Here is a 25,921-nt window from a genome sequence, read left to right as displayed (position 1 = left end):
CCCAGCATGCTACTCCAGGTGAGGGTGAAAGAAGAGAAGAAGAGGGTGAAAAAGAGAGGAAAAGGAAAAAAGTAAAGGGTGAAAAAGTGAAATATAGCATAGTCAACACTCATGCACTCACATACGCACATAATTATCAAAGTGTGTCCAAAGTGTGTCCACCAACCCATCTCCCTAAGAAAAACTAATAATGCTTTTGTCCCTAGCGCAGCCAAAGCCACATCACTCCAGGGTCCAAGAAACTGCTCCAGGTGCACGGGGTCATCCTGACAGAGTCCTAAAGCACTTAACAGTGCCTTGCAATGGTTAATAAAGGTTTGGCAGCAGCAGATCAAGTGTTGAAGATCTCCGCGCACACCACATGTCGGGTACAGAGGGCTACTTGATGCACCAATTTTATGAAGATGGCATTTAGTGAAGGGAACGTCCATGCCAATTCAGTGCCGGCAATTGCAATCATGTATATCTAAATTGCGTGGCATGCGGAAGTCACAGGTTGGGTTGATATGAAGAAGGGGTCTACACTGACACTGCGGATCACACCAAAAAGAGCGTTGCATCTGCCAGCATTTAGTAGCCAGAAGACTCATGCCATCACAACAAGAAAAGGGCATGTGTGGTTGCAAGGATGTGTCACCATGCGCCGACCTCGCTGCACCGTCAGCATGATTGTTGTCTGCGAGGCCGCAGTGAGTGGGTAACCACTGAAGCACAACACGGTGGCATAGTTGACAGGCCTCGGTGTGTAATCTGTTCAAGTTATCGACGATGTGCTCCTGAACGCTTCCTGATGACTTTATCGATTGTAGTGCAGTGCGAGAGTCACTGAAGATTACCCACACTGTTGGCAGTTGTTGCAGAATGTAAGTAAACGCTGCTCTTAGAGTAGCCAGCTCGGTAGCAGTCGCCGAGTCACTGTAGTTGTGGTGCACAATGATGGAGTCCAGGCGCCAATTGCTGATGAGATGGAAGTGTCAGAGCCATCAGTGTAGATGTGGTGGTGCACACTGTAGCAATCATAAATGTGCTCAAGAGCGAAGTATTTAAGTGCAGGATCAGGGGTGTTTGTTTTTATTTGAATGCCAGGGACTGTTGTCCTGATGTGCCATGCTATGTACCTGCAAGGTGGGGAGGAGGTTGTGACAGAGTGCTGGTATTTATATGGAAGGTCAGAAATCGGAAACTTCCTCTGTGTAATACACTGTGAGTGGGTGGTTAGGTACACGAGCCACAAACCGCACCTCGGCACGAAGGAGCTCCAGGGTTAACAGTACTGATGCGTCTGCTCTCTGCTAGAGTACCCACTGTGGAGGTGTTCTTGGGAAGGCCAATGCAGATTCGCAAGGCTTTAGCTTGCATAGCTTCACGGATTTTAATATTTGCTTGCGAAATACCCTGAAGAGCAGGGAGACTGTATATAGTGAAGGCCTTCACAAAGCACTCCATACAGGCGTAGTAATGAAGGTGTAGAACAGCCTCTTCTGATAGTGGAGAGCATACAAATGATAGAGACGCAAGAGCAGAGCTTGACTTTCAGCTGTTGCACATGTGGGGACCATGATAGCGACCTGTCAAACGTCACCTTCTGGAATTTATTGCTTGTGACGTATTGTATTGGGGTACCAGCAAGTTTCAGCAGGTAGCACGAAAGATCGCGCCTCGAAAATGCAAAAGCTGAGCTTTTATCTGGCAGCATGGCGAGACCGTGCTGACCTAAGAATGATTCAATGCAGCGTTTTGCCCTCTTTAGTCGGACGTCCATAATGCGCCTGTTGCATTCGGGTTCAACTCTAGGTGGTAACCATTTTTCCAAGCCAACAAGCGAGATATTGAAAAGGGTGTGACTTAAAATCCCCCTCTGAGGTACTTCGCACGATATTTGATGCAGAGCTGTGCCACCTTAACTTGCTGATGTGAAAATCCATCTTTCATGCAGATAGTCCCCTAGCCAGTCATACATTCATCCACCAATGCTAACTGATTGTAAGGCTGAATGAATTGACTCATGTGTGACATTATCAAAGGCTTCCTTTATGTCAAGAAACACAGCAATGGTCATAGACCACTCTGCTCTGCTACGTTCGACACAACTGGTATGGGCAATAATGTTGTCAATGCTGCTGCATCCTTTTTGGAAACCAGACATGGTCGGAGGGTAAATTTCCCTGTTCATCTGGTCCCAGGTAGGGCGGGAGTGTCCCATTTTCTCCATCAGCTTTCCGATGTAGCTTGGAAGCGCAATGCGACGGTAGGCGCTTAAGTCAGTTGATGGTTTTCTAGGCTTGAGGATAGGTATGACATGTGCATGCTTCCAGCATGTTTCAAGGCAGCCGGACTCCCAGGAAGTGTTATAAACTGTGAGCAGCTGAACCTTGGCCTTACTTCTCAAGTGAGAAAGGTCAGGGTAGCTTACACATTTTATTGGTAGCTGCCAGAGCCGCATGGAGTTCTTCTGTAGAGACCGGTTCGTCAAGGAGGGCAGTGTTAGGTGAAGGGGTAAAGCTTTGGAGAGGCAATGGCACCAATATGGCTGTTAATCGAGCAATGATCTTAGAACAAGAAGCCTCCGCTGCGTTGAGACGAAAAATATTCGCATTTACACCTAAGCACTTAAAAGGATTTAGTGGCACGGGCTGACTGGCTGCATATAGTGCTACATACCTTAGAAAGAGGCTTTCTGGGATAAAGCTTTGCGCAAAAGGATCGCCATTCCCATCTTGCGAGCTTGTTCAAATGGCGCTGAACATGTTTCTGTGCACTCCTAACAACGCTGATGTCTTCTCTATAATTCGTCCGGCATGCTCGTCTCTCTGCTCTGCGGTGAATTGCTAGAAGTTGCTCATATTCACTATCTACAGCTGAGTACACTTTTTGTACAGTTATAACCTTAGTGCTGGATGTTTTAGCATGTTTTGCTCAACAGATGAACAAAGTAACAAAGTTTGTGAGCAAAGTTTTGGTGAACAGATGATTCGCGTGGGTGGTTTCAGGTTGCATACTGCGGCTGCCGTGAAGTGTTCACATGTGTACTCGCTACAGGAGGTGGCTCAATGTTCTGATGCGGTGGCAGAGAAGGGAATTCAGCCACGCCCTCAATGCACAGAAGACTGCCTTTATTTTTGTCCGGCAGTTGAGGAGCTTTCTTCCCCGGTGATGAATTTTTCCTGCGATGACTTCCCTGGATTTGATTTTGTTCAGTTAAAGCAGTTTTTGCTGACTTATAGTCTGTATTGTTGGAGTGTACTTGTAGATGATTTTTCTTCTTTTGGTTAACAGTGCAGCAGAAAAACGTCGCCTCGTGGGGCTTACCGCAGTTAGGACAAAGGGGGTTGGCACTTACACATTCATTTCGTTTGCACATTTATTTCCAGCTGGAAGAAAAGAGATAACTATTAAGACTAAGGAAAATATAATGTTTTAGGAAGCACGAAGACGGTTCACACAAACACAAGGAATGTTCTTGCTCACAGGAAAAAAGTGGCCATGGCTTAGCTCACCTATGCCAGGATATACGTAGCGAGAGGTACGGTATATCTCTTGTTACGTCTAGTTGTTTTGCTTATTCTACGGCCGCATCACCGTCATTTATATACTGCGACACTCCTCCTCCCCTTGCCGTGCATTTGCAGTAGAGCACGACACGCCAGCTGCGTGTCGCGCATGCGCAGTCTCGGTCGGAGGCGAGCAGCGTCGGCGCGTGGCGCCGGCAGCTGTGACGTCATTCGGCTCCTCGCGCATGCGCACAAGTGGCGCCGAAGGCCCACTGAAACTGCGAGACTGCGAGTGATGTAGCTTTCGCTATACCGATGCGGTGCAACGAAGTGGGGAACCACACCGACCAATACACTAAAGTAACTAGAACTCTGAGTTCCAGTGACTTTACAGTACACACACTGAGCCGGAGGCAGGGCCATATCGCGCCCCCAGCAAACGCAGCAAAGACTGCTCTGCCATCTCTGACAAAGGCCCCTGGGTTGGCAGCTCTGAAGGCTTCCCGCAATCGGGAGAGGCCTAGCAATTAACTCATGCACCCGCAGGTACTCTGCGGACCTCCAACGAACGCCTCTAGGCTCTAGGGAGGCGATGGTCACAATGTCAATTTTGCCTTCGCTTCAGCAGAGGCGGAGCTCTCTAGCGTAGGATATATGTGGGCATGCTCTCTAGTACGCAGGGTGACCACAGTAGTGCACTTTGGTGCTGAGGTTCAGTCATTGGATTTGTGTTCATCAGATGTACATTTGGCTCAAGCACCGTTTGGGATTCAATTGGGATGTACGGCCTTTGGATTCAGTGAGTGCGCGGGCATTGAAACTACTTTTGCCGTCCTGCGGACGTTCAAGACGTCTTCAGGTCGACTTCCAGGGGAGGTGCAGTGCACATCGGGAGTTGGCTGGAGGCAAAGTTTCCTTCTTATTTGTTTTTTGAGATCTTTTTATACGATGCTGGCGTTCTGGTCTCTAAGACCGTCCTATATTTATTCTTCAGTGAGAGTCAAAAAATCAGGTCGAAATTATACTTTTGACTGTATTCAGTGATCTGTGAGCATGATAGAGGCAGGGATGTCTCCAAGCTAGGTCGCTATGGGAGTTTGGAATATTGTACATTACTGGGATCGCAAGTGAAATGATTCGAGCTGTTTTGAAGCGAAAGCTTCACTACGGGACCTCGTGCTTCAATCGCGGACCATGCAAAATTGACCTTCAAATGATCCTGCCCCAGTCAAAAAAAAACCATTGGAACCAATTGGATTTCCAATGGGTTCCAATTGGTTCCAATTGGACGAGTTCAGTTTCCAATTGGTTCCAATTGGAATGGTGTTCCAATTGGACGGTCCAAATGGACTATCCAATTGGACAGTTTGGGTTTCCAATTGGTGAGCCCAATTGATCTTACCCATTGCATCCAATTGGTCCGCCGAACTGCACCCAATTTATCCAATGAATGTTTGCATGTTTGACGAAAAAGGTAGAACTAATATGGTACTTACAATAAGAGCTATCAGCAGCTTAGCCTAATAAATTGTACTCATCACCTACACCACTACTGGAGCCTAAATTAAATTAAATAACTGCGCTCAGTGGGCAAGCACCACCGGCCCCAGCATGAGAGCCTAATAAGTTGGAGCAGAAGTGTGTTCTCTGGATGTACATATTGAGCTAATGTATGCTACTAGTGCCTGAATGTGCAGTGTTGCTTGTGTGTGATGTATGTGTGTCTTTGATTTCCATAAAAGCATGTTAATTTTAATTCCGTAGAAAAATGTTGATTGGCACTACCCAGTCAAAAAAAACCATTGGGACCAATTGGTTTTCAGACACCATTGGAACCAATTGGCTCAAAAGCCAACTGGAACCAATTGGTCTTTCCAATTGGTTTCTAGCCAATTGGTTCCAATGGTGCCCAAAAATCAACTGATTCCAATTGTAAATTTCAATGTTTTTGTTTTACTACACATTTAGCACACATATGTTGGAGAAGAAACAGCCATTGCTCTAGCCATTGCGGGATCCTCGGCAGAAATCATTGTCAGCGACACAAAACTGGCAATATGTAACTATACGTTGGGAAGAATCTCCCCACAAGCAGCACGGATTCTGCAAAATTATCAGCCCACACGGTGCATTCACATAATCTCGATGCCTGCTCATGCCTCCCTTGCTGGTAATGAGGCAGCTCATAACCCAGCTCGAGAACTGTCCCGCCGAGCTGGGTCATGTAGTCCACCCGCCCTATACTCCGGCAAGGACAGGTTGTTTTCTTAGAGAAATCCTGCAGCGCTACAGGCTTGCAAGACTCAGATTCCCCCCAGCAGATAAAACTCTCTCCAAGGAACAGGCCAAAGCCTGGCGTAAATTTCAAACTAACACCTATCCAAATCCCCGATTATGTAGCTTCTGTTTGGAAGGACTCTGCTCAGACAAATGCAAACATTGTGATAGCTAAGCCGATCTAAATCATATGATCTTGAACCGCCCACAGTCCGTACCCACAAATCGATTCATTACCGACTCTGTGGCCCCGACCCGGGGACACAGATCATGCTCCTCCAGCTGGCTGAAGACACCACTGCTGCCCAAGGGATAGCGGCTGTCGTTTAAGCGAGGGGCGACTTTGAGTCACTCCTCTATATCTGCTGGTAATAAAGTTTCACCACCACCACCAGTGTTCGGAACACACTCAACGTTACAGACGCCAAGCCGCTTATAGTTAGTTTCCTGATAGGCCATAGCTTTCGCTCTGTAACCATGTTCACCAGTGTTGAACCGCACCATTTTTTTTCTGCTGTTTCACTATGTGCGTACCACATGGTACCTTGGGGAAACTTTTTTTTTTTTTAAAGAATGAAGTTGTTACTTCCGTACCCTCTTTTTTTGAGGGTGATCATTTGATGGATGCATGGAAGCCATGAATAATTGTTTTTTCGGCCACGGTGCCAACTATAGCTGCCCACTACGGAGCCCAACGGAGAGACGGGACAGGAATTTGTACGCAAGCGCCTATGGGCAGTGCTTGCATTGGTGTCTACAGCATGCTGTAGACGTCATATGCGTTGGCGTGAACGCCATATATGCTACACCCCAACAATAAAAATATGGCGTAACCCAGGGTAGTTCTACACACAAAGTTAACCCTATAGCCACCCATGCAAAATGAAAAGGCAAGAACAGGAGATGGGACAGTTGATTGTGCCCCTACGTGAGCATGTGCCATTGTATTAAGATAACAACAACAGCAATAAGACAGGTGAAAGATGAAGGGGAGGACAGAAAAAGGCGACTGCCGATTTCCTCCAGTCGGGCCAGGCCGGAGGTGCCGCGTCTATGGGAAGCTGGAGCCAAAGTGGTGTGTTGCCTCTGCTGAGGGGCCTTAATTAATGGTCCAAATGCTCAGCATCGGCCAAATTGCCAAGATGTTTTCCCAGGATATGGCTATGTCATACACGACTAGGCGTGGTTGCTCGGGTTCGTGGTGGCGTACTGCTCACCAAGATCCCCCAGACATGTTTCTATTGCTTGCTGGGTTATGGAACTGGAAACCATGCCCTTTTCAAGCTGGATACCATTAAATTTCTGCTGGAAAATTCCATTTACAGCTAGATTATGGAACTGGAAATCATATCCAGCTGGAGTACGTATTTCTTGCATTCAGCTACCTCCCGCTGGAAAGTTTCGATTTCCAGCTAGAAGTCGAAATGGAAGCACCATTAACTGACCAACACCTGCATATGTTGCAGATGCTCCTGCAAGGCCGAGAGACCTTTGAGACTTAATCATCTCTTCACTAGCAAATTTGCTTATGAGCAGCTTCAAGACAAGCATGCACTCACATTTCTTCTCAAGGTGAACAATCCAGCTCGTCCAACCTGTCACCTTGCTAATTCTACCACCGGGACATATTGAGCACACTGATTGCTTTAGAACGCACTGACAAGGCAAGCACAGACTCTCCTTACCCCAGTGAACCAATCAAACCAGCACAATGTAAAAACTGTAGCTACTGTAAATAATGTAATCTCGTCTTTTTTTTTTAGGCAAAGTTCACCGAGATTAACTTTCATGAAATGTTTTGAACCTGGGTATTTTGATGTTAGGTTTGAATGAAACAGATTTATACCTGTGACATGCCACTTAAGTCCTGAGAATAGTGTTTTTACCTGACCTATTGCTGTGATTTTGATGGCAGTTGTATAGTATTATACTGTGCTACTGCCTCAAACTTAATGGAACCCTGAAAGATGTGGAGGGTACTTTAAGCCGCATATATGCAATCATACGTGTTCATGGTGATGGGTGTGAAGGTAAGTTAACATTGCTGCATCATACAGTTCCAAGAACATAAAGCAATGTTGCAATCAGTGCATGTTTGCATATTGCATACACTTCTTGCTGTTTCGTATGCATGAAGGAGTTTCCTACGTACTCCAAAAAAAAATATTGTAACTTCCTTGACTGCTATGCAATTTGATAAAATTATTTTCAGAGCTAATAGTCTACAGCCTAAAGGCTTCTACTGCAATGAGTCCACAGAGAGGGCCCTTTATGAGATGCAAAGAAAGAACTGCTTAAACGAGAAACAGACGGCAAAGAGGCAAATGCACACAAACGCAGGCTAACAACTTTATCATGCGAAGGAACACGAGGTATATATACAAAGTGATCTCAGCATCTTATCAAAAACACTGGCATGTGGAGTTGTAAACACATGCAAAGAAATCAAACTCCAAAACTATCGCGTTGTAAACAATAGTTCTGAACAGCACGGGCCGGTCAACTCTAAGAAAATACAGAAACCATAAACATCGCACAGCCAAAGCACACAGTCGATTGCCACCAGAACTGGATGATTCAGGTGGCACGGGTGGCAAAAGGGAACGTGGTAATGGCAGAAAAATCGCAGGCAAAAATCATGCGAGATTGATATAAAGAACAGAAGATACAATTGCATAGTTATAGCTTAAACTGTCCTCAGGACATATTTTTGATTCATTACCAAACAAGGTATGATAGAGGTCTTTTATAGTTCATATGAAAATTATTTAGGAACATTTACACATCTTAGACTGTTATCACCCACCTGAGAGGTAAGAGTTGAGACATGGAGAGTTGAGACATGGAAGGCCTTGCACGTTGCCATGAACCATAAAGTATGAACGCATATCTACAGGATATGCAGTCAATGACCCTGCAGTTCAAATAACGGGGGCAGCTATTCCATTACGTTCAATTTGTCAGCAGTTGGCAATGAATAAATAGTGTACGATTTTATGTTGGGGGTTTTTGGTGCTTTCATACCCATCTATTCGATATTTTGTGGTTTGCTGAGATATCAGTTGCATGTATTGCTCACAATGTAAAGCTCATTTGTACAGCAGTAGCAGTTTGTTGCAAACCAAGTGCGCTCAGTGAGAATCTTTGGCACGCACACATACACACACAAATGACAATACATCACGCAGGACGCACGCAGCAAACACGGAAGAACAGAAACTGTTCCAAAGCTTCAGTTCAATCAAGCCCGCACTGCGTGCATGGTTCCAACTGTTCAGACTCCGAGCTTGGCTAGTGCTTCGACTTCACCATGGCCAAGCCAAGCTTCCACCCAGGTAGTAACAACCTCCATGCAATGAACAGAAAAATTTCAACTTGAGAGAAGCTCAAAAATTGAAAAGATCATGGACCTGTCCTTCATCGTCGTGTCATAGCCCCGCGTGTAAACTTTGACATTGACCGCCTTCAGGATATCGTACGCAGTACCCCTGCACTGCACATCATAATGGCAGACTTCAACACACACCATCCTGCATGGGAAGGCATCACATCAATAGCCAGAGGTCGACAGTTACTTGATATTGCACAGAGCAGCAATTTCACTTTACTTTTAATTTTTTATCAAGATGCAAGATCCAGTGCCCTCGACATTTCTATGATTTCTGCGCACCTGTCGTCTTCAACAATTTCGAGTGTCGGCATACAATCTTATGGCAGTGATCACCAACCTACGTACATTGAGATTGGTGGTGCTTTTTAAGTTCCCAGCAGTGCAAGGCACACTACATGAATTGGGAAGTTTTCCCCGACGCAGTTGAAAAACTGGAGCTCTCGAACCTAGATCACGAAAACTTATTGGTGCTGTAGCACATGCTAAAACGTCCAGCACTAAGGTTATAACTCTACCAAAGTGTGCTCAACTGTAGATGCTGAATATGAGCGACTGAGCAATTCGCCACACAGGAGAGAGACGAGCTTGCAGGACGAATTATAGAGAAGACATCATTGTTGCTAGGCATGCACAGAAACCAGGGAAATTATGATCCTTTTGCGCGAAGCTTTATCCCAGGAAGTCCCTTTCTAAGGACAGCTCGCGCCACTAAATCCTTTCCAGTGCATAGTAGTAAATGCGAATATTTCTCATCTCGATGCAGTGGATGCTTTCTGGCTTAAGATCAATGCTCGATTAGGGGCCGTATTGGTGCCATTGCCTCTCCAAACAATTGATAAAGTCATCAGGAAGCCTTCAGGAGTACATCGTCGATAAATTGAACAGATTACACACCGAGGCCTGTCATCTATGTCACTGTGTTGTGCTTCAGTGGTTACGCACTCACTGCGGCCTCGCAGACAGCAATCATGCTGATGGTGCAGCGAGGTCGGCGCATGGTGACACATCCTTGCAACCACACATGCCCTTTTCTTGTTGTGATGGCATGAGTCTTCTGGCTACTAAATGCTGGCAGATGCAACGCTCTTTTTGGTGTGATCCACAGTGTCAGTGTAGACCCCTTCTTCATATCAACCCAACCTGTGACTTCCGCATGCCACGCAATTTAGATATACATGATTGCAATTGCCGGCACTGAATTGGCATGGACGTTCCCTTCACTAAATGCCATCTTCATAAAATTGGTGCATCAAGTAGCCCTCTGTACCCGACATGTGGTGTGCGCGGAGATCTTCAACACTTGATCTGCTGCTGCCAAACCTTTATTAACCATTGCAAGGCACTGTTAAGTGCTTTAGGACTCTGTCAGGATGACCCCGTGCACCTGGAGCAGTTTCTTGGACCCTGGAGTGATGTGGCTTTGGCTGCGCTAGGGACAAAAGCATTATTAGTTTTTCTTAGGGAGATGGGTTGGTGGACACACTTTGGACACACTTTGATAATTATGTGCGTATGTGAGTGCATGAGTGTTGACTATGCTATATTTCACTTTTTCACCCTTTACTTTTTTCCTTTTCCTCTCTTTTTCACCCTCTTCTTCTCTTCTTTCACCCTCACCTGGAGTAGCATGCTGGGCTAACAACCAAGCAGACCTCTCCTGTATTCATTAGTCTCTCTCTCCCTTCAGGAAAACAAGGGTCCCATGCAGCACATAAAATACTCTGTGTCATTTCTAAAGGATCAGTTGGAATTTGATTTCAGGGAAAGAAAAGTAAATATTATTTAACGTGACGAGGCTGTTCTTGACACTTCGAGACGAATAATCTCACAGTTCCTTTTGTGAGAGAGCAATGCTAGGAGTTGTATTTTGTTTACAGACTACGTGATACAGGTGGACCAGCTCTGCAATTTTCATTGCAAGGCTAATCTTGCCTGCCCCTTAACAACATCACTAGTGCCACAACATCTACATGTCCTTGACAAGAAGTGAAATGTTCATGTACGTTACTCTCTTAAGGTAACTGGCACAATTTTTTTTCCTTCAAAAAGAGTACACTGCTTGAATTATCAGTTACCCTAACAAATAAAATTTTAAGACTGCTAGGCGGTGGCCTAGAAGTTTGGGCATTTGCCTGGCATGTGGACGGTGCCGGGTTCAATCCCCAGTGCTCCTGGGTAGGTGCCAACTTTCTACAGGCCTTGTGTGTAGCTTTTGTGGCAAGCAATGCCTTGGAGAAGACCCCTTGACCAGACAATTTCTTCAACAGGCCAGTAACTTAAATCTGCTTTATGCGATAAAGCCCAATTGCGGCCCTTTTTTCAATGTTTTAGGACAGGAAGACTACTGTTCCTTTGTCTTAAGTACTATTCAAGCTACCCTAGGCAAAATCAAATTTACATCTTGCAAAAGAACATTGCGTGTTGCATAGCTAATGTTGTTTTACATTACACACAGCAAAGCCATCAAACATACAAAATCTATTTCTCACCGTGACCATACATCTTTCTACAACTGTCGCACCTCAAGCCAACCTCGGCACCATTTTATAAATTTTGAAAACAAGTAAATTGGAACCTTTGCTTCAGCCTTACAGGACTTGGCTGACAAATGATACATCATGCAGCCCCATGATTAATAAAGAAACTAATTTCAACAGGTTTTTCAGCACAAAAACCTAGTCTCTGAACACTAAGAATATTTTCTGTAAGCGTCTTTGTATTTCCCCAGTGTTATGTGATATATGCATTTCAGTTTGCACGTGTCTTTTGGTAGCGAAACATGCTATGTGTGTTAATGAACATTCGTGAGCGTTTACCATAGGTGGTTGCATTTGACAATTTGATTCTCCTCTTCTGCTTTGTGCTCTGCACCTAATTTTTTTTTCTTTACTGCTTGTGCTTGCTGTATGCCCTCCTCATATCATAGTGATGTAACGAAATCTGACTCGACATAATTGTCCTAACATAACGCAACACGACCGATACTGATGGCTTAGTGGTCTTATAAACTAATACTGCTCATGTTGCCGATACTGGCAAGCATCAGACTGATACAGAGTTGTGGTACAGTTTTCATATAAAATTATAACGCATTCTGACGTGCTTACCAAACAATGTGAAACATTTAGACTCTTTTATAAGCATAGCATTCATATTGTGTTTAGAGTACACTCAAAATTATGCTTGATATGTATCTTGTCTTAAAGGGCAACTGCACCACTTTTTGAAAATTCCAAGCTACTCAAGGATTCAAATCTATACAAGCTGTAGGTAAAGCATGCCAACAGTTCTGGAGTCAGCATTTAAAATATTGACATAATCAAAGATTAAGTTTTAGCCTTTTCCTCACAACACCGGAGGAGTGCAGAGAAGGTTGGTGTGACGTCACGGAAGGCAAGATTTCAAATTTTCACTGTCGTCGACCACACCCGGTCGTGCCTTGTTGCGTGCTGCTGAACAACGGTAGGCGACATTTGCCTTCGACGACCTTAGATTTTTTTTCCTTGAAAACAAGCCTTGATGCATTGGAAATGTAGCGGTACCTTCGATGACATCATGATGCACACCCCAACTTGGTGCTATGCGCTGTGGAGAAGCTTCAACGCCATCAGGATTTCAGACAGCATTTAAATCATCTTTCAAATACTCGCCCGAAAGGACTTTGCATGCTTTACCTTCAAGTTTCATACATTCACCCCCTTTAAGCTCTTCAAATATCTGTAACCTATGCAGTTGCCTTTTCAATGTCAAACTTCGCTAGTTATGAAACTTATTATATTTGTGCCATTAAAATGCTGATGCTTGAAATTATCTGCTTCCCAGAGCCTCCATTGCTAACGAGTTAAGCTAGCACAAGGAAGCATGCCTTTTCTAGGCACATAACTTTCATCCTTAGAAGCACCTGATGTAACATCGCTTGGTGAATTCCAACCATTGCGAGATGAAGTCCCCTCCAATATCCCGCCTATTAACCATGTCCTCCTGCTCTAGATGCGGCCACCTTATCCCTGCAATCAAACTAATCTCACCTGCCCACCTGACTCTCTGCTATGTCTTTCTTGCAACAGAATCCATTCCTTTAGTATAATGGATCATCAGTTATCCGTCCTCCACATACTCACTGTGTACATTTCCTTGATTTCAGCTAGCATTTCCTTACCTCCTACTTGCTCCCTAACTCATTAGGATCGCCTCAAACCCTTTATCGTTGCCCTGACATGTTACTTTCCATGCTTCACTGCGCTGTCCTTAATTAAAATACCACCCTCATTATCACTCTCAGAGTTTTTCCCTCATCAGTGAGTGCAAACAAGATATCATGCTTTCCTCTTGAGGAAAATAGGTTACCTGGTTTTCATGGCTCAATTCAGAATATTTGCCAGCTACGCTTCACTACTGATCTCAATAAAAGTCCGACTCCCTGGGCCACTTTACTATTCTACACACATGAACACATCACGAGAGGCACGTTTTGAAGACTGTGTCCTGTGCCTGTGCGTGCTTAAGAAAATTAAACGTTTTCTCTGACTTTCAGCCTTATTGTATTGTCTTCCTTTTTCCACACTAAACATGGACAAGAATAAGCTGGATGGTCTCTGCCACAGTTCACACAATATGTTAGAAGGTCACGAAGAAGGTCTGTTAGAAGGTCTGCTAGCTAAACTTGCTTTACTTGGAATCCCGCAAACATTACTTATCTGGCTCGAGCACTTTCTTAAAGGGCGCGTGCAATTTACATTCGCCAACTGTTGCAGCTCATCGCATACTGACGTCACATCAGGTGTCCCTCAGGCCGCAGGGTTATCACCGTTGTTATTCTTAATCTACATAAATGATCTCCCATCTAACACAATAACCAAACTTCGACTTTTTGCGGATGACTGCGTCGTTTATAACATCATCCATGCCCCTGAAGACACCATTAAGCTACAAAATGATATAGACACAATTGCATCATGGTGTGAAAAATGGCACATGCCACTTAACCTAGACAAATGCCAACTCATGTCCTTTTCTCGTAAACAAACCTCTATTAACTGCACATACCATATTAATTCAACTCCCATTGCCCGAACTTTCTCTTACAAATACCTTGGCGTTCACCTGACACCATCCTTATCATGGGTCACTCATATTAATTCAATATGCTCCCAGGCCTCAGGCACTCTTGGTTATCTGCGACAGAACCTAACATCAGCACCACCTGAAATCAGACAACTAGCTTATCAGACATACGTACGCCCAAAGCTTGAATACGCCTCATCCATCTGGAACCCTTCACAAGCATACCTTACAAATGAATTAGAAGCCGTCCAAAATCGAGCTGCGCGGTTTATCATGTCACAGTACTCGCGTGATAGTAGTGTCACTGCACTAAAACGAGCCCTGTCCCTCCCAAGTCTCCAATCACGTCGCATCGTATCACGCCTATGCCTCCTCCATTCCTTTTTCTACCGCCCTATTAACAGGCATCCTTTGCTGCAGCCGCCATCAAGAATATCCCCTCGCCTAAACCACACTCATCCCATAGCTCCCATGAAAGGCCGCACATCAGCGATGAATGATTCATTCTTTCCAGATGCAATAGCCCGATGGAATGCCCTGCCTGATAATATTGCTTCTTGCACAGATCGAGCAATTTTCCGCACTGAATTAGCAAATCACCTGTGTCTTACGTGATGTATTCGGCTTTATCAAATAATCTGATCCTGTGTTACTGTCTCCTTTAATGGTTTTTTTGCTCTGTTTCGTTTCATTGCTTTTTTGTTTTTGTTGAGCTGGTACCATATGCTGTTACACACTGTTCTTGCCCCCGCCTTATGTAATGCCCACGGGCCCTTAAGGCTTCAATAAATGAAATGGAAGTGATCTGGGCTAAAGGGTGCTGCTGATGCCCAAAATTTTCAAATTGCCAGAACTGCCTCTGTTCACATAAACTGGGCTCCAGGGGCGGATTTATGCCGGGATGGGGAGGAAAATCTTTCCCAAGCAAGAAATTTCACACAGGCAAACCAAACTGAACCCTATCTTTTAGACAAAAAAGCGCCCGTAAATACATGGTCCAAATGGGATTCTCCCCCCAAACCACCTCCTCCAAGAGTGACCCATAAGTCTGCCACTGCTTGGCCCATGCCCATTTCTGTAACAACTAATGCCAATGGGGTGCAGAGTGCTTTTCATGCCAGGTGTGATTTTTGTTTTACGAAGGGGCATGGAACTAATTTAAAAAAACAGCATTTTATTTTCGTCACATCACATGATTATTTTTTACACAGCAATTACAAAATGGTATTGTGAACTCAGACATTTTCTTCTTATAGACATCAACACTTCTTCAAAATAAAAATTTGCTCCGTATTCGTACACTTGTGGGTGGTTGATGTTTTCCTGAAGGCACCGAGTTTCCGTAAATTTGGGCTGAGCCCGACAAAAACATTGCTTCTGCAGCCAAATTGTTCATGCTTTAAATTTGCCACCACGCTGTATTGGGCGAGTTGGATGTAGTTCATCTTGAAGACCAGCCCGAAACAGACAAAGGACCGACAAAAGAGAAGATGACCCGGGCACTGTCTAACAATTGAAGGTTTAATGGAAAAATCAGGAAATATATAAGGTGAAAACACACGAAACTTAAAACAAACAAAAACAGAAAAACATCAAGGGTTACACTGCACAGGAAAGGCACTTATTAAGGAATGCTCTCTTGTTTCTCTGCAAAGCAACAGACGGTTTTGCTACACACGTGCCCGAGTTCTTAGCGATGCAATATGCTTCAAAAATTTCCCTGCCTATCTGGTTACTACTCTTGCATGCTATCGACGTGTTATGTGAGTCCGGCAGGCAAGGATGATCTTCATGTTCTTTGCATTCGTAGCAGTGTAGCACGAGGTTAGAAGAAGGGGATTTTTCTTGCCAAGGGAATTTTCGCACTCTTCCAATCTGACGTTTCAGCACCTAGCCGTTTGCCTATAATATATCTTTCCGCATTACAAAGGAACCCTACACACCACCCCTTCTTTGCAACTAATAAACTTGTCTGCATGTGATAGAGAGCACTTTTGAACGTCCTTTCTGGAAGAGGCCGGTTCCAGCTTCTCATTCACTGCAGCACTCACTTTCCCAACTTTATGATCGGCGGAGAACACCGCCGGAACACTGAACCGCGATCTTTTCTAGATGATGAGACACACCGAGCAGATACGGAATGGACACGACCTTCTTTTGTGTCTCTTCCTGGTGCCCCTGAGGGGAAGGTGTAGCCTTTTTTTTCAGCTTTCCCAAGTCTTTCCGCCAACCGAGCAACACTCTTATCTTAAATTTGGCACTGCAGGCATACTGAAGTGACTATAAGAACTGCAAAATAAGTCATATCAGTACACTATTTTTGGCTCTGGGGCTCAGCTAAAGTGCCTTAGAACACAGATGTTTCAGGCGTTTTCTTTGGTCTGCTCTATCCTTTCAAAGGATAATGAGCATGAGGAAATTAAGTGTTCCCATGCAGTTTTGTGCTCTACCTATGGCACCACTCACCCACCGTATATAACAATTAAGCGTGAATGGGTGTAAATGTCTCCCTACTCTCCTATGGAGGGAAATATACGTTAAGAGACACAAGACTAACTTGAGCTCCTTAGAAATTGGAAAAAAAATTAAATTGCAAACTTTGTGACTTCACAGCCCTCAGCGACGCGTCAGCTATTAGGAACACCATAGCGATGGACACCAGATTAACTTTGACCAGCTGGGGTTCTTAAGGGTGCACGTGCAATGCACAGAAATTGAGGATTTCTGAATTTCTCCTTGACTGAAGTCCTACTGACCTAGCCACATGCCGCGGTAAGGCCGCTGACCTAGTGGTTCAAATTGGAGGAGTAGATAGAACAGCAGCAGGAAAAACAATTTTGCGAAAAGGACTCTAAAAAGAAAAAAACTTGCAAAGACAAAGCTAGGAAAATGTGGTACATAGCTTTTCCTTGGTAATATCCTACAAGAATCAGCTCGAGCATTTCGAAAAACAAAACCCAAAGCTATCTGCACCCAGTTCACACATTTTACATCAGTGCATATATCCTCATATGTGCAACCAAGATATACAATGCACCATTTCCAACTGCAGTTCTCACTCTGTCAGACAAGAAATAATGATCTAATTCTAGACGAAGAAGGATAAGGTTTTCGCATAGTTCACCTGAACAGACATGTGAAAGCATGTGTTTAGCCTGATTGGCTCATGGTTTTGTTTTGCTGGGTCGTCGGCAAGTCTGGCAAGGATATTAGACTAGGCTAAGCTCTGATCGAGGCTAAGGTGATCCGACCTATTCACGCCTGGAAGCTGATGAAGATGACAGTATGCAGTGCATAGTGCAAGAGTGTGTTGTAGTTTAATACGAGGCATGATCGGATGTGCCGATAGCATAGTGCTCTAGAGCACTGGCCATCGAAGCTGATCTGTTCGTTTGAAAAACACAAGTAGGAGAGTTTTATTCCAGGCCACACTGCTGGAGAGCTTATTTACAGAAACATGCGCAGACATGCACTTCTCTTTATGTGACAGTAACCAATGGAAGCCAGACAAACGGTCTGGCTACAGAGCACTTCAGGTCTTTCGTATTTGAAGGCCTCACGGAATCTTCACAACCACCAAAAAAACTAAACAATTTTGAGGGGCGGGCACAGGGAACTTTCTTAGCTTTCAATAGCTTGAAGCATCACAGTGGCATCGAGCACAGTGCGCCATCGAAGCCCTGTATGTAGTTAGAAATTGCACTCTATGAAATTGCTATGCACGCCAAATCTTCTGAGATCCTGCATGATAATTCTTTCCCCCCTGTGGAACAGTGGAGAGCTGATTTCGTCGAGACAGCCTGATGATGACTGTGGCCTTGTCCTTTGAATCAGATGGGCACAGCTGGTGTGGTGCCCAGCCAGAGTACACAAACACATGCACATAGCACACACAACTAGTCACTCCCTACACATAACGCATGCACATGCATGAACACACACACACATATAGACAACTGGAACAGCAATGACAGCAGCACATCGTAAGCTTGGTGGCCATTTCAGTGACTGCTGCCACATGACACCCCCAACCAGTGTTTATTGAGGTGCTCCTAGTATCGTCGGTACACAGCACCCACCATCCAGCAAGGTGCTTCTCGATGGTCTCCACTGGGGCTCGGACATTACGTTTGCTGCTGTGATCGCGATCCAGTTCCTCTAGCTGGGTGGGAAATGGAGACCCAAACGCCTGTAGAATTTGTCATCCGCGGTGGACTAGACAGGCCTTGGCAGCAGAGAGCCAAGTGTTCCGCAGTTTTGTCTGCTTGCTCACACATTCAGCATAGCGTGCTCTCCACTGTCTGATGAAATCGGCGCCACGGAAGGTAAGGGCAGCCTGTCGGTAGCCTTGTGAAGGCAGTAACGGATTTTCGGCGAACATCTCCACTCCCAGACATCGGAACTATATATATATTATAAACTCTGGGCGAAGGTCTTATTTTCCAAGGTTAATTCTTAATCCGCCGTGTTGCTTCCAGCCAAACAGACAACCACAGTCTTCTTGGAGCTGAGCCGTCGGTTCAAACGAGTAACCACATTCTGGCAGTCAGGCAGTACTAGATCGTCCGCGAAAGTTTTACCCGGCAGTCAGCGGTCGTCATCCATGCCAGCTGAGACGGAAACCGATGTGCGACCTAAGCAGCTCTCGCTCGATGCTCGCCGACGACAGACACCCTTGGCGCAGACCTTTCTTCACTGCGATGGGGCCGATCGAGGACCCGAAGTGCGCGACGACCGTGTTTTCCTCACAGAGACGTAGAATGTCGACCAGCAGACGCTCCGGAGGCCCCAGGTCCGAGTCCGAACGGGAGGTAAAAACAAGGTCAAAAGCACGGCATGGGGTACGCTGTCGTACGCTTGCTCGGCATCGAGTATCTCCGTATGGGCGATCTAAATGCCGTCGAACCGAATTCAATTCATTTCCTGCAGTTCATCGGTGCGAGCTCCGCCGCAAGCCATGGCCGCCGCCTCGCCTCAACTCATGCGCTTTAAAAACATTTCAACCAAATTTTAAAACAAAACACAACACTTGTACTATTATAGGTGAGTATTTAAGCTGTAACTGAATATTATAAAAAAGTTTAAGTCGATTTTATGCGCCCTTTTGTTTAATTATGTTGTCACGTGGGTATCTGCGTGTCACGAGCGATATAGCCCCCCCTACCTGGATGGTGACACGCGCGTGTCTCCATCCCTTGCCATACAAATACATTTTTCACGTGCGTCGCCAAGCGCCGATACCAACCAAACGAACGCGGCTTACTTAAATGCGAAGTACCGTTCTACAGACTAAAATACGCACTTTCAGACGTGTAAACGATTTCATCTTCGTAGAAGGTAAGTCTTTGACGCGTGGGTGCACCGCCATAATGCTGCCGTCGTCCAGGCGGACGAACTTCACAGACTTGCGAGGCTGCGCTGCAACTGGTTACGGCATTTGGCGTCATAAATTGGGGTTGTGCGATTGAAATGCGCGTCTTCTTTTTTCTTTTTTCATCTGCTAGCCTGCACCTCCAATGAAAGCGGTGTAAAAAGTGTAGTTCTCGTGCTACACTACGCGTAAAAGAAATGCGTTCGTGTAGGTGGGCAGAGCTGCACTTTTTCTACACTGGCAAAAAAATTTCAGGGGCACTCTTTCAGAAGCAAGGTTCTCTTTTATCTCTCGAGCGGTTGCCGCCTCGGGAAGTTCGCGTGGACGATATAAGACACAAGTGGACGCCCGCACTTGTGTTCAGACAATAGCGGGCGGCAGGGACTCCGAAACGTTTATGGGAGGGGGAGGGGGGGGGGGGGGGGGGCAAGTATTGTCTTTGCTTCGTCATCATCAGCCGGACTAGACCCACTGTAGGGCAAAGGCCGCTCCCATATATTCCTCCAATTAACCCAATCCTGTGCTAGCTGCATCCACTAGACTCCTAAAAACTTCTTATTCTTATTAATTATTAATGTTTTAATTCATTGTAGCTGCTTTGAATTTTACATAATTGCATCCTCGCTTAGAAATTTCATAATTACTGAAACCTGCGCAGACAGCGCAAGTGAGTAAACGGATTGGAAAGCTGCGAAAAAAACATTTTTAATATTTCTGAATTCGCGCTCGCACTGAAACAAATGTGAACTGATATATTCATGCAAGTAGACATGAAAGTAGGCACTAGGTACAAAGCTATAGTATCGCAAACTGACTTGTTTCAAGGCTAGCATGACAAGAGGCAGGAGATCTTTTCAAAGGAGGCCGAAGGTTGCTGTTCGTTCTGCCGTTCTAGATACGAACTCTTTCATATAACGGCATCCAAATGCAGATCCGCAACTCTCTTCTTGTGCACGTGGAGGAGGAGAAGGTGTGTCAGCCTCCTCTGCGTCATTCGATTGCGCAGAAATGTTTTTACTCTCCTCGGAGCACTGAAAGATCGCTCTCCTGAAGCAGCTGACGCAGGAACACGAGTTGCAGATACCGGGCAACCTGGTCCATCATATTACGCATGTCTGCAGACTTCCCCTGCAGAATTTGTAAAATGCGTTCACTTGCGACCGGACCCTCGTCACGCAGGAGCGTTGGGAGAAGCACGAGTTGCGCTGCAAGCCTGCTAATGTCAAAATCTGCAGCGTGTGCTCCTAAAAGCTCATTTAGGCCGTTTGACGCGAAGTTTCGACCTTCAGCAGCGTCAGTCAAAATGCGCTCGAGGCTAATCAGCTGCTCCATGCCAGGCTGTTCAAATCGCCGTCGGATCTCAGTGGTAATACGATCGATAGCGGCAAAAAACTCTTTTCTCTGTAATGACTTGAAGTCAAGCGCTGCAAGCTCCTCGGGCCTGTCTGTGAATTGAAGCCTTCTGGGCGGCTGCGAAACTCTGGGCGCTCGAGGTTCCTTTAGACCTAACTTTGTTGCCCTTTAGTTCGTCCGCCGCCATAGGTCGTCAAATGAGGCGTCAGACCGCACCCTAACAAGCGGTCACAAAGAGCCTCTGCTGCTTCTTTTGCTCCTGCAGCGCGGTTAACTGGGAGTTGAAGCATCTTCGCTAATTTCTCGCACGGGCCAAACAAAGCTATAGAAAGCTAGATCCCAATAAAGTTTCGAACTTCTTTAATACTTTCTCATATCGTTTTAAGGCTGTCTTGCGGGTGCCAGTGAGAGAGCTTTGAGCTTGCACCAGTTCCTGCAAAGTTGCCTGCACCCTTTCATAGTTTTCAACGAACCTTTCCATTGATTTCACTCTTACTGTCCACCTGGACCCAGTGGTAGCAGTAGGGTGTTCTGCCTAGAACAATCTTGCTCACCGGCATCATTACCCGGGGGAAGTACAACGCTCGAATAAACAGTCTTTCTGTTCTTCGATTCGAGTATTGCATTGGAAACATCCTTTACAATGTTGAGAGCGTCGCCGATGATCGCAGTTCCTCGCGACCTCCTGGAGTGCTAAGTCTAGGTAGTGGTTACTGCAGTGCACAAATATTGACCGTGGTTCAGATTCCGTAATTTTTTTCTGCACGCCACTAAATCTGCCTGCCATGTTTGTGGCCCCCTCAAAACAGTGCCCCCTTAGGTTCTGAAAGTCCAGGCCCAGACGTAAAATCATGTCCCTCAAGGCTTTATACAACGTCTCGGCTCTGCTGTCTGGTGCATTGTACATGCCAAGAAATTCCTCACGAACTTCCAGTGTTATCCCGTCTACCCAACGCACACAAAATGTGAACTCCTCATTGCCTGTTACGTCGGTGGTACCGTCAGCAATGATTCCATAAAACGGACTGCATCTGATGTCCTTGATGATGCCTCGCTGAACGCTGTGCGCCATAATTTCTATGAGCTTGTTCTGTATGTCGCTGCTTAGCCACCTATCTCATTTCTCCAGCCATTTCTTCAAAGCAGGCACGTCTTGCGATCGTTCATCTAGCAGATCAAAAAGGTTGCCTTCGTCCTTCGTTTGCCCTTGTAAAGCTTGACCAGGGTTGCCAGGTTTGGCTACTTTGCGCCAAATTGGCTACTTTTGGGACCCCTTGGCGACAAAAATTTGAATTTGGCTACTTGGCTACTTTTTGGCTACATTTGAATTCGAAGTGAGGACTGAATAATAGACCTATTTTTTCGCCAATGGTCGCAGTGCATCTTTGCTGGAGAGCGTTAGAATGCCACACGTAACTCTGTTATTCTACGGTGCCTGCCCTGTTGTTAAAAATGTACCTGTAATCATCTCCTAGACATAAAATACTTCTCGCTCCTGTGTTCACTTAATGCTCGCAGGACTTGTTCTCCCAGCCGAGACTCCGAAACTGTGGCTCTGCTATGCAATGCGGATATGTAGCTTCCTTAGAACTAGCAATAAGAAATGTCATATCTCTAGTCACTGAATGCACCTCAGGTAAACAGGGAAGTGTCTTGCTACTTATCTGATACACCTGTGTGTTCAGTTGACAACTGGTTCAAAGCGAGTTGATCAGCCGCACATGCCAGCCCGACAGCCACTTGTATGATGCTGAGAATTGCAGTCCTGATTGAAATTTTTCAAGGCACATGGTTTTTTTTTAGCTGATTAGTGGCGAGCGGGGAACACCAAAAAGTTTTGAAACGTGATGACGAAGGATCTTCGTATCGCATAGCGATATAGAGCTGGGGAGCCATAAGTGGCTGAAAAGCAACCCATTTGACCTGAAAAACTTTGGCCAAGGCCGCGTGCTTTCTATGCCTTCAATACATATGAACTGCACGTGGCACGCGGCGATCAGTCTGTTTTGCAATAGAAAGCTGAAAAAAAGATCGCAGGAGAAAAACCGAACAAGAAATAGGCGCATATGAAATCATGCCCTTGTTTACAGAACAGAGAAAAAATTTCATAAGGGAAAGCCATGCATGCCATATTTAATGGGAATGCAAATTGATATGAAAGTGGCTTAGGAACCCAAATTATTTCACCTCTGCAGAGAAGGAAAACTCTTCTGGTTACTTTCCCACACTTTCACTCCCTTTGAAATTCCTCGCGTGTTTCCGTGGTCCTGTCCCATGATGTTCATGTATTTCCTTTCATTTGATTTAATGCTTTTATACTTCAGTTATTCGCATCCAGTGTTAACCTGCATTCGGCAAGAATTACAAATTTTTTGTGCTGCTTTTCTGCCACTTTGGCGCTTTTTTGGCTACTTTTGACACTCCGGCGGCACGTTGGCTACTTTTTGGCTACTTTTGCGATTTTTGTGGCGCTTTTTTGAGTTTAGGACCTGGCAACCCTGAGCTTGACCTGTGCGGCATAGGTAACGCACCGAACGCACTATTGCACGCAGTGCCTGCCTGGCTTCCTCCTGCTGTCTGCTGCTGTGCTGCGATAATAGCTGCACTACACGCATTCCTTTTTCTTTCGACAGTTGGCGGCTTACGGAAACGCAGTGAAATTGGCTCTTCTCATGACACTGAAATTTTCCAACAGCCTTTTTCCAATTACTGAACCCGTTGTGAATGAAACACAGTTCCACTGCTGTAACGTTTTCTCCTCCTTCTTTGAAAGCTATTTGACACAAATTGCAAAACACGACGTCGCGTTCGTAGTCGTACGACAGCCACGTCAATTTCTCAAACCATGCATATTTACAGGACCTTCCGGTCTGGCTCGTTGGAAATTTGTAGCTCTTTGGCGGCAGTGATCGAACATCCGGGGCCGTGTCGTCATGGCTTGCGATTTCCATCAGAGCACAGTCTGTTGCCAAGAGGGGCTCTCCACCTTGTGCTACGGTTGCTGGGATCTCTGTAATAAGTGAGATAAAAGGGATTATTAGCCTATCAACTCTGTATGAATCCTTTCTTGATCACCGTATATACTCGTGTAAGGGCCGCACTTTTTTTCCGCGGTTCTCACGGGGTGCGGCCCTTACATGGAACCGGCGTTTTTCCGCTAAAAATTTCTGCTACAGCGCAGCCCCGATTACGCGTCCGTTTTTTACGCGGCGATACCCATTTTTATGACGAATTAGCGCAGGCGTGACGAATCCTTTGAATACACAATGCATTAAAAGTGTGGATTGTGCCCGCGCGATCTGCGCGATTATCACCCGCAGTAAGACAGGTTGCTAGCGGTTGCTTGATCACTGTATTACTTTACTGGCAAATTTCACGTGATCCTAAGTTAGGATCCACCTAAGGTGCGGCGCTTGTGACGGCTTGGAGCGGCGCGTCACCGCCCAAAAACGCCCCACTCGCGTTTTCTTGCACGGTGAGGCACACCCAACAGGCCTGCACCCCATCCTGGCTTTTGTACAGCATAACGTTTTGACAATCCTTTCTGGTGCGAACGCCGGGCGAGCTAGCGTGGATGACGGACCGCCTGTGCGAGGTTCCAGGCCGAGCACGGCGCGCGGGACGACGCGTTCGTGGTCGTAGCTATTTTTACGCGGCCAAAATCATGCGCGCATGAAACAGCTTTTGGCTCACTTTTTTTTTCGAATTGCAAGAGGCCAAGTGAGGGGTGCGGCCCTTACATGAGTACATACGTATTCTTTCAAAAAAAGAAATATAGCAAAATATGCAAAACATGCATGACACGCAAAAAAAGTTCATGAAAGCCACATGAAGAGCACGGTGGAAATAAAACATTGCAAAAACGTACCGGCAATATTTGCTGCCCCTATCGCACGCTCATCTGGTTGACTTTCATGAGAAGTGCTTCCCGCTGCCAGCCAAAATACAAATACGAAGGGGCATTAGAAACACATCAATAATCAAAGTGGTGAAAAAAAAAAATGTGTCGCAATATACCTTGTGCAACCTCGCTTCCATGGCCTAAGCATTTCGTCCCAGGCACGAAAAAGTTTATCTTCTTTTGAGACCCAGATATCTCCCGAGGCAGCGGCATTGTAAATCTGCGGTTATTAAATAATACACTCAAGGGATGAGAGACGTTGAAGTAGGCCGCGTTACGTTTCGCCACCGCCGTGTGAGATCAACGTGGCTGCAGTGGACGCAGGAGTATTATTCCGAGCAACGGACAATTCGCTTGGCCGACTGCCGCCCAGAGCCGCCTCGGGAATCGTTTCCAGACAGACCCACTTGCCACGTGTCGTCCTGTGCGTGTGTGCAAATGCTTGTGAGAGCACGGCGCTCAGGGAGAGGGTGTTCGCCCCGGGCCGGATGGATCCGGATCACGGCGCCGCCGGGTCCGAGTCAGCGACGCTCGCCATGAACATGAGGGCTGCTTCGACACGTGCGCGTCTTCGGAACCTTCCTCCTTTCCCTCTGAAGGATGCTCCCGCCGCCAGGTCGCCGTCGACATGGCCGTCGAGACACCTACTGTGTGGGCGTTTCAGATTTCCAGTGTTGTCGGTAACGCGTTACAAGTAACGGCGTTACCGGTAACGCGTTACTTTTTTCGGTAACTTAGTAACGTACTCGTTACCATTTCGGAACTGTAACGGGTAACGTACTTACGTTAACATTTTTCGGTAATGTGAGGTGGCACGTTACTAGTTACTTTTTATTCCAATTGTCCGCCTCCGCCTCTTTTTCAAAAAAAAAAAAACGCCGAAAATGATTTTGCAAATAAACAAAATCTACAGGTGTTCTCGACGACTCGTGTTGCGGCTCGCATGCATGCCAAAAAACACCTGCCCTTGACGACGCACTCAGCTAAAAAAAAGAAAAGCACGAACACGCAGTCACACACTTGTCTCCATCCCCAAACCACTCACGTACACTACTCTCTAAAGAGTGGACGCA

The 25,921-nt window shown here is 45.8% G+C and overlaps 2 protein-coding genes across 3 annotated transcripts in view; one reads left to right on the top strand and one right to left on the bottom strand.

Annotated features, from left to right (window-relative positions):
• The first annotated feature begins 19,398 nt into the window (after window positions 1-19,398).
• LOC149351635 (uncharacterized) overlaps window positions 19,399-25,921 on the top strand; it is a 30,822-nt gene continuing 24,299 nt past the window's right edge. For both annotated transcript variants that reach the window (XR_016290614.1, XM_089580957.1), the window contains exon 1: window positions 19,399-19,560. Coding sequence is in view for 1 of the 2 variants with exons in the window: in XM_089580957.1 (XP_089437083.1) it covers window positions 19,491-19,560 (70 nt within the window). In the remaining variant the exon portion in view is untranslated. The remainder of the gene's footprint in view (window positions 19,561-25,921) is intronic.
• On the bottom strand, window positions 22,143-25,272 carry LOC149351636 (uncharacterized). Its single transcript, XM_089577068.1, has 3 exons — window positions 24,965-25,272; window positions 24,816-24,878; window positions 22,143-23,957 (listed from the first exon to the last, which is right to left on the bottom strand). Exons 1-3 carry the CDS (start codon window positions 25,059-25,061, stop codon window positions 23,356-23,358), a joined length of 762 nt encoding a protein of 253 aa, XP_089433194.1. The 5' UTR covers window positions 25,062-25,272; the 3' UTR covers window positions 22,143-23,355.

Source organism: Amblyomma mixtum, chromosome 3, assembly GCF_055824585.1.
Source record: "Amblyomma mixtum isolate Tamu chromosome 3, ASM5582458v1, whole genome shotgun sequence".
Classification (NCBI taxonomy): Eukaryota; Metazoa; Arthropoda; class Arachnida; order Ixodida; family Ixodidae; genus Amblyomma; species Amblyomma mixtum.
This window is presented reverse-complemented; position numbering and strand designations above follow the sequence as displayed.

Bases quoted from the DNA above. Each gene is read 5' to 3' on its own strand.
- LOC149351636 (XM_089577068.1), bottom strand. From the start codon at position 25,061: ATGCCGCTGCCTCGGGAGATATCTGGGTCTCAAAAGAAGATAAACTTT. The intron at 24,879-24,964 runs GTATATTGCGAC...TTTGGCTGGCAG, and splicing joins TGGAAGCGAGGTTGCACAAG to CGGGAAGCACTTCTCATGAA. The intron at 23,958-24,815 runs GTACGTTTTTGC...CACTTATTACAG, and splicing joins AGGGGCAGCAAATATTGCCG to AGATCCCAGCAACCGTAGCA.